At 39.6% G+C, this 8,858-nt stretch overlaps 1 protein-coding gene across 1 annotated transcript; it reads left to right on the forward strand.

The window, feature by feature from the left end:
- Positions 1 to 672: 672 nt before the first annotated feature.
- LOC116883042 (olfactory receptor 7D2) lies at positions 673 to 1,611 on the forward strand. Its single transcript, XM_032883909.1, has one exon. The coding sequence runs from the start codon at positions 673 to 675 to the stop codon at positions 1,609 to 1,611; it is 939 nt and encodes a 312-aa protein (XP_032739800.1).
- Positions 1,612 to 8,858: the final 7,247 nt, after the last annotated feature.

Consider the following 8,858-nt stretch of genomic DNA (forward strand, 5'->3'; position numbering starts at 1 on the left):
ATGAGCCACCCAGGTGTCCCTGATTCAACACATTCATTCAACACCTCGTGTTCATCACAACAAATGTACTCTTTAATCCCCATCACCTATTTAACCCAACCCCCTACCAGCTCCTCCTCTGTTAACCATCAGCTTGTTCTCTATAGTTAAGAGTCTATTTCTTGGTTTCTCTCTCTCTCTCTCTCTTTAAGATTTTATTGATTTATTAGAGAGGGAGAAAGAAAGCATGAGAGTAGGAAGGGCAGAGGGAGGAGAAGCAGACTCCCTGCTGAGCAGGTAGCCCAACATGGGCCTGGATCTCGGGACCCTAAGACCATGATCTGAGCTGAAAGCTGATGCTTAACCAACTGAGCCACCCAGGCACTCTGGTTTTCCTCTCTCTTTCCACTATAATTGTTTGTTTTGTTTCTTAAATTCCACACGCAAGTGAAATTATATATTTGTCCTTCTCTCGCTGACTTAGTTTGCTCAAGATAAGTGGATGGCATAAGAGATGCCATTTTTTTTTTAGATTTCACTTATAAGTGAAAGGAGACCCAACACTTACACAAAGTGACTGACTTCCTAAATAACGAGTGAAAGGCATGGCCAACATTTTTATTACATGGAGGGTACCAGTTTCCTGCTCATTCGTGTTGCTCTTGTCTCTTCCTTTGTAGCTATATCAGGTATATGGAAGCAAGAAACCGAACAGGAATTTTAGAGTTCATCCTCCTTGGGCTCTCTGAGGATCCAGAACTACAGCCCTTCATATTTGGGCTGTTCCTGTCAATGTTCTTAGTCACTGTGCTCGGGAACCTGCTCATCATCCTGGCCATCTGCTCTGACCCCCACCTCCACACCCCCATGTACTTCTTCCTCTCCAACCTGTCTTTGGTCGACATCTGTTTCAGCACCACCATAGTGCCCAAGGTGCTGCTGAACATCCACACAGAGAACAAAGCCATCTCCTACATGGACTGCCTCACGCAGGTCTATTTTTCCATGTTCTTTCCTATCCTGGACACTCTACTCCTGACTGTAATGGCCTATGACCGGTTTGTGGCCATCTGCCACCCACTGCACTACACGGTCATCATGAATGCCCGCCTTTGTGGCCTGCTGGTTTTTATGACCTGGTTTGTTGGTGTCATGACATCCCTTCTTCACATCTCTCTGATGATGCATCTAAGCTTCTGCAGAGACCTTGAAATTCCACATTTCTTCTGTGAACTGACACAGATTCTCAAGCTGGCCTGCTCTGATACCTTCCTGAACAGCACACTGATATACTTTATGACTGGTGTGCTGGGTGTTTTTCCCCTTGTTGGGATCCTTTTCTCCTACTCACAGATTGCTTCATCCATTAGGAAGATGTCTTCATCCGGGGGGAAGCAAAAAGCATTTTCCACCTGTGGGTCTCACCTCTCAGTAGTTTCTTTATTTTATGGGACAGGGGTTGGGGTCTACTTCACTTCTGCAGTAACTCATTCCCCCCAGCAAGTCTCTGTGGCTTCGGTGATGTACACTGTGGTCACCCCCATGATGAACCCCTTCATCTACAGCTTGAGGAACAAGGATGTGAAGGGGGCTTTGGGAAGGCTTCTCAGTAGAGTGACCTCTTGTCTGTGATGGATCTCTTGGCCCCAGGACTACGAAGTTTTATGGATCCCAAGGGAAAAAACTTTGATTCTAAAGTTTACTCTTGAATCTTGCAAACCCTCTTTCACCTAATCCTGAAGAATCTATGACTGCTCTCTCCTAGTTTCCACACACTTTTAAACAATTAACTTCCACGTTATTTATCTGATGATCTTTCTGCCCTCTCTGCTGTCCAAAAAGTATGTCTTCAATCTTCTCTCTTACTTCCTCACAAGTGAATTCTAACTTGGATTTGGAGCATTTACTTTAGCCTTGTTATCTCAGATGTTGGCAGAGAATGCTAAACTATTGATAATTTACCTTAACTTGTTTCTATGTGCTTTGTTATAGATCTGTGTTGTTCATGTGCATGTATTACCAACAGTGTTTTGGGTTTTTTTAACTGGATAAAATACATATCAAAATACAGTCAGTGTTTCAGTACTTATTATATGGGAAGCCTATGTTAACTTCTCTCTACTATCTTATGAGATTTTCCTCAATGGGAATGATTACTGTCTTCATTTTAGAGTTATGGAAATTGAGAATCTAAGAGCTTAAAAATCTTTCCCAACATTACAGAGAGACCAAGTGGCAAAACCAGGATTCAAACGCATAACTCTGACACTGAGCCCATACTTTTAGAGCAGGCTGCCCAGTTTTTCACATGGATTTCAATGTGTACAGTTCAATGGTGAATTTTATTGCTTGGTTGACAATATTTCTGGTTATCCTCTCCTATTGGATACCCAAAAGAATGGCATTTTCTTTGTCCCTTGAAGTTAAAGGTGGTAATAATAGGTTTTGATGTGTCCACTAAAATATGAATGGAAGTGGTGGGTCCATTCTAGACTGAAACAGTTGAAGAGCTGGTACATTATACTTCATGTTCATTCTTCCCTTGAGATAGCTATTGTGGATGAAGACATCACAAGATCCAAAGAGTCTAGAAAGCTGGCCAATACGTGGGGGACTCCCCTGGATGGTTGCCCAAGTTGGTAGACACTTTTCAAGAGAAAGAAACAAGATTTTACCCAACTTTTGTAGCAACATGGATGGGACTGGAAGAGATTATGCTGAGTGAAATAAGTCAAGCAAAAAGAGTCAATTATCATATGATTTCACTTATTTGTGGAGCATAACAAATAGCATGGAGGACAAGGGGAGTTAGAGAGGTGAAGGGAGTTGAGGGAAATTGGAAGGGGAGGTGAACCATGAGAGACTATGGACTCTGAAAAACAATCTGAGGGGTTTGAAGGGGCGGGGGGTGGGAGGTTGGGGGAACCAGGTGGTGGGTTTTAGAGAGGGCATGGATTGCTTGGAGCACTGGGTGTGGTGCCAAAACAATGAATACTGTTGTGCTGAAAATAAATTTAAAAAAAAAAGAAACAAGATTTTGTTTCATTAAACCAGAATTTGTTCTTTAAATCATTTATTCATTAAATCAAAAATTTTAGTTCTGTTACACACACCGTTGCTGTTTTCAACAATAGAGCCTAATCTATTCTGACTGTTATCTATCCCAAAGCTGGAAATCCACATTTGAGCATTTGTCTACTCTGATGATTTTTACTATCATGCTAAGATTAAACTGAGATCACCTTTTTCATTCCTTTGTGATCCTTCCACTCTTTATTGAGAACTTTAATTCAATTTCACATTAATACTTATACACACAAAAAATACACATGTACATATATATATGTTAATCTGTACATGGCCCACATCCTTAAAAGAGGAGAATTAATTTATTATTGTACCATAAATGCTCGCTCTCCCTCTCTCTCTCTTTTTTAAGAGAGAGTTGTGGGGAGGGACGAGGAAGAGGGAAAGAGACAGCTTCAAGCAGACTCCATGCCCAGCACATTAGCCCAATGTGGGGGTCAATCTCACAGCCCAAGATCATGACCTGAGCTAAAATCAAGAATCAGATACTTAACTGACTGAACAACCCAGGTGTTCCCAGAAATGCTCTTTCAATGGAAGGTAAGTTCCTCTGAAGAAGTAATACTTTCTACGGTAGCCTTGGAGTCCTGTATAACTTAAAATAAGACTGGCACTAACCACTTAGAGGACTGTAGGAGATATCACATTGTCTAACTGGACCCTTCAAGAATATTAGTCTAGTTCCCAAAATGGTAATTTGAATAGGGTTTTTAACTTATAAAATCTCACTTCTGTAGTGTCATAATTCACAATCTCCTTCCAGTATGAGATGTCATATCTCTGACAGGACATGATTTGGATTGGGATTTTGCATCATACTGTTAATACCTTTGTCCATGTATTGTAGCAAACAAATTTTTCAACAGTTTTTTCCTAGAGTTCAGATTCGTCTCTTCATTTCTAAAATGTACTCTACCAACGATATATTTCTGTTCAGTGAGAGGTAGAAATCTATTCTTTCAAAATGAAAAAACAAATCCTTTCTCACACTTTATGTGAGTCCTTTCTTTCCCACTGACTTATAAAGTCACCTTTTAATTTTCAAATTCTCAAACTGCATTTTCTACCTGTTCTGAGGTCAGGCATCTGATCCAATTCCAGCTCTGCCATTCGTAAGCGGTCAGCTTCTCTCTACATCTGTTACTCATCTCTAAAATAAAAATGATAACACATGTAAGGGGGTGCTGTTCATAGTAAATGAATAATGATAAAGACCATGGTGTTTACTATTGGTTTTGTTAGTAGGTTTTATTGACACTGTTATGTTTTTTTATATTCATATCTGATAGGGCAAGTCTTTGACTGAGGGTGCCATCAGACACTTAGCGGGCCCTTTACAATTGCTATTTAAGTATTTTGATTGGCAAAGAACATGTAGCTCAGACTCTAACGGGATATTTTTTAGAGGGAAACGTGAACTATGAGATCATAGCTAGAGAGAGAAGAACTCCCACTGTGAGGGAAAACATGATCACCTTCAAATTTCCCACATTGGAATAGAACTGTCAAGCACAGTTTCCATTTTATTATGGTTTTCGCTCTCCCAATTAGCTAAGCTGTTTAGAAATAAAATAACAAGGGGCATCTGCCTGGCTCAGAGAGTGGAACATGAGATCCTTGATCTCTGGATTGTAAGTTCAAGCCCCACACGGGGTGTAGAGATTGCTTAAAATAAAAGTTTTTTTAAAAAAGTAAGTAAGTAACAAAAGAAATGATTATTTAATTAGAATCTTTGAGCTTTCAACCTTGGATGTCCCTGAAAGGTTAGATGTTTCTTGACTGCCCTTTTGCTCCCAGGTCACTGACCAGGGCAGTAAGGATAATATTCTTGTCCTGCTGACCCCAGGTCTGCTTGGATCCCATAACAAACACTATTTCTGGAGCGTACCATCCATCCGTACAACCACATTCTTCTCCCCCACTATAATCTGTGTGATCCATTTGGGCTCCCAAAGGAAAGAGGAATGTCTAACGTGTGCACCTGAGGTTTTGCTAGCAGTAAGTCCAGGAACAAGGACGTAGTGGCTAAGAGAATCTAGTGAAAAATCCTTAGAGATTTTATATTTGTGACCTTGAAGCGGACTTCAGACTCTAGAGTGAATTAAATAATGTTGATGATGATAACAGATGTGCTTATCTTATTTATAAATTTGATGGTTAATGTATCCCATCAACTCTACCCCCTCAGATTATTAACCAGAATCTGAGTTTCACTTCCAATTTTTTTAGGGAAGAAACATGCCAGGTTGGACCAGACACTACTCTCTGATCCAATTAGCTGTTGTCAGCGGGTAGGACCACAGAGCAAAGTAGGGCCTGAGCACCACCAACAGGCACAGATTTGCTACAATATGAAAGAAATCTGGGGAAAAGGCAGAATCATCCAAGACAAATTTCGGCCCAAAAGAAAATGGTCAAACCATTGATGTGCTGTGTCTTAAATGGACTGATTCTGACCTGGACATCCAGAAGCCGATGGTTCATTGGGATAGATCTGAAAACAATGACTTGTTTGTGATAAAGATCAGAAGGAGAGAATAGATTATCCCCATATGATATCCCCATATGATAATGGCTTCTGTAATCCTTCTTGATGAACGAATATTAGATTGGTAGTGAAAATGTTTGATTTGTTTTTCTTTGGACATTAATATCATAGGAATATTTTTATTTTGGGGGGCTTATATTTGATTTTTGTGGCTGTTACTTTAAAGCAGACTCCATGTCAACATGGGCCTTGAATTCATGACCCAGAGATCAAGAGTTGTACGCTCTACAGACTGAGCCTGCCAGGCACCCTTCCAGTTTGTTTATTTTAATTAATTAATTAATTAATTAATGCTAATTATCCAATTAGCATTGCTTTGCCTGTTTCCTGGCAGAGTCATCAACTAAATGCGAGCAGGAAAACAAACAGGTGTCTCGGAATTTTCTTCTTGGGACTCTCTTCTTCAGACTATTCTTGTCCATATTCCTGGTCACAGTCCTTGAAAACCTACTTATCATTCTCACCATCAGCTCTGGCTATGACCTCCACTCACCCATGTACTTCATCCTCTTTCACCTGTCTTTCTGACATTTGTTTCAATTCCATCATGGTTCCAGAAATGCTGGGGAACATCCATACAGAGAACAAAGCCATTATGTTTGCAAGCTGTATCACTCAGATGTATTTTTTCATAGTGTTTGGGTATTTAGACATTTTCATTCAGACCACAATGGCCTATGACCAGTTTGTGGCCATCTGCCACCTCTTACACAACATAGTCATTGTATGATCTGTTTTTAGCCAACTTTGATCTGACTATACACAGTGAGTCCGTACCACATGGTAGGCACTCAAATATTTGTTAAATAATGAAACCAAATATGACTAAGAGGTTATAGATTCATAGAGGTAGGAAAGAACTTCATGTCATTCATTTCACTTCTTAAAATTTTTAAATGAGAGGATGGATTTCCTTCAGCAAGACTGAATTCCCAGGAATGGATCCACTGATACCAAGGACTGTTTGGGGAAAGATAGATGACTCATTCTGCAAGTACATAATAGAACTTAAACTCTACTACAGTTGTCTAGGAACAAATGTGCCACTTATCTTTTCCTTTATTTCATTAAAAAAATTTTAGTTTTTTTAAAAATTCCAGCATAATGAATATACAATAACCGATACCAAAAGACTGAGATTATTCCCTGCATATTCTCAGATCACAATGCTTTGAAACTGGAGCTCAGTCACAAGGAGAAGTTCAGAAGGAACTCAAACACCTGGAAGCTAAAGACCACCTTGCTTAAGAATGCTTGGATCAACCAGGAGATCAAAGAAGAACTGAAACAATTCATGGAAACCAATGGGAATGAAGACACTTCGGTCCAAAACCTATGGGATACAGCAAAAGCAGTCCTAAGGGGGAAATACATAGCCATCCAGGCCTCCCTCAAAAAAATTGAAAAATCCAGAACACAGCAGCTGTCTCTACACCTTAAAGAACTGGAGAATCAACAACAAATCAAACCAAATCCACACATAAGAAGGGAAATAATCAAGATTAGAGCTGAGATCAATGAGGTAGAAACCAGAGATACAGTAGAACGTATCAATGAAACTAGAAGCTGGTTTTTTGAAAGAATCAATAAGATTGATAAACCATTGGCCACACTAATCCAAAAGAAAAGAGAGAAAGCCCAAATTAATAAAATTATGAATGAAAAGGGAGAGATCACAACTAACACCAAGGAAGTAGAAACAATCATCAGAAGTTATTATCAACAGTTATATTCCAATAAGCTAAGCAACCTAGATGAAATGGATGCATTCCTGGAAAACTGTAAACTCCCAAAATTGAACCAGGAAGAAATCGACAACCTAAATAGACCGATATCTAGCAACGAGATTGAAGCAGTGATCAAAAACCTCCCAAAAAACAAGAGCCCAGGTCCTGACGGATTCCCTGGGGAATTCTACCAAACTTTCAAAGAAGAAATAACACCTATTCTCCTGAAGCTGTTTCAAAAAATTGAAGCAGAAGGAAAACTTCCAGAGTCTTTCTATGAAGCCAGCATTACCCTGATCCCCAAACCAGGCAAAGACCCTACCAGAAAGGAGAATTTCAGACCAATATCACTGATGAATATGGATGCTAAGATTCTCAACAAGATCCTAGCAAACAGGATCCAACAGCACATTAAGAAGATTATCCACCATGACCAGGTGGGATTCATTCCTGGGCTACAAGGTTGGTTCAACATTCGCAAATCAATCAATGTGATAGAACAAATTAATAAGAAAAGAGAGAAGAACCACATGGTCCTCTCAGTTGATGCAGAAAAAGCATTTGACAAATTCCAGCATCCGTTCCTGATTAAAACACTTCAAAGTATAGGGATAGAGGGAAAATTCCTGAACTTCATCAAATCTATCTATGAAAGACCCACAGCAAATATCATCCTTAATGGGAAAAAGCTTTCAGCCTTCCCGTTGAGATCAGGAACATGACAAGGATGCCCACTCTCACCACTCTTGTTCAACATAGTATTATAAGTCCTAGCAACAGCAATCAGACAACAAAGAGAAATAAAAGGTATCCAAATTGGCAACGAAGAAGTCAAACTCTCTCTCTTCGCGATTGACATGATTCTTTATATGGAAAACCCAAAAGACTCCACCCCCAAACTACTAGAACTCATAAAGCAATTCAGTAACATGGCAGGATACAAAGTCAATGTACAGAAATCAGTGGCTCTCTTATACACTAACAATGAAAATACAGAAAGGGAAATTAGAGAATCGATTCCATTTACTCTAGCACCAAGAACCATAAGATACCTTGGAATAAACCTAACCAAAGAGGTGAAGGATCTGTACTCAAGGAACTACAGAACACTCATGAAAGAAACTGAAGAAGACACAAAAAGATGGAAGACCATTCCATGCTCTTGGATCGGAAGAATAAACATTGTTAAAATGTCTATACTGCCTAGAGCAGTGTAAACTTTTAATGCCATTCCAATCAAAATTCCACTGGTATTCTTCAAAGAGCTGGAGCAAATAATCCAAAAATTTGTATGGAACCAGAAGAGACCCCAAATTGCTAAGGAAATGTTGAAAAACAAAAATAAAACTGTGGGCATCACGTTACCTGATTTCAAGCTTTACTACAAAGCTGTGATCACCAAGACAGCATGGTACTGGCATAACAACAGACACATAGACCAGTGGAACAGAGTAGAGAGCCCAGATATGGACCCTCAACTCTATGGTCAGTTAATCTTCGACAAAACAGGAAAAAAT

The sequence above is a fragment of the Lontra canadensis genome, unplaced genomic scaffold, assembly GCF_010015895.1.
Source record: "Lontra canadensis isolate GAN:19392208 unplaced genomic scaffold, GSC_riverotter_1.0 scaffold88, whole genome shotgun sequence".
NCBI classification, from domain to species: domain Eukaryota; kingdom Metazoa; phylum Chordata; class Mammalia; order Carnivora; family Mustelidae; genus Lontra; species Lontra canadensis.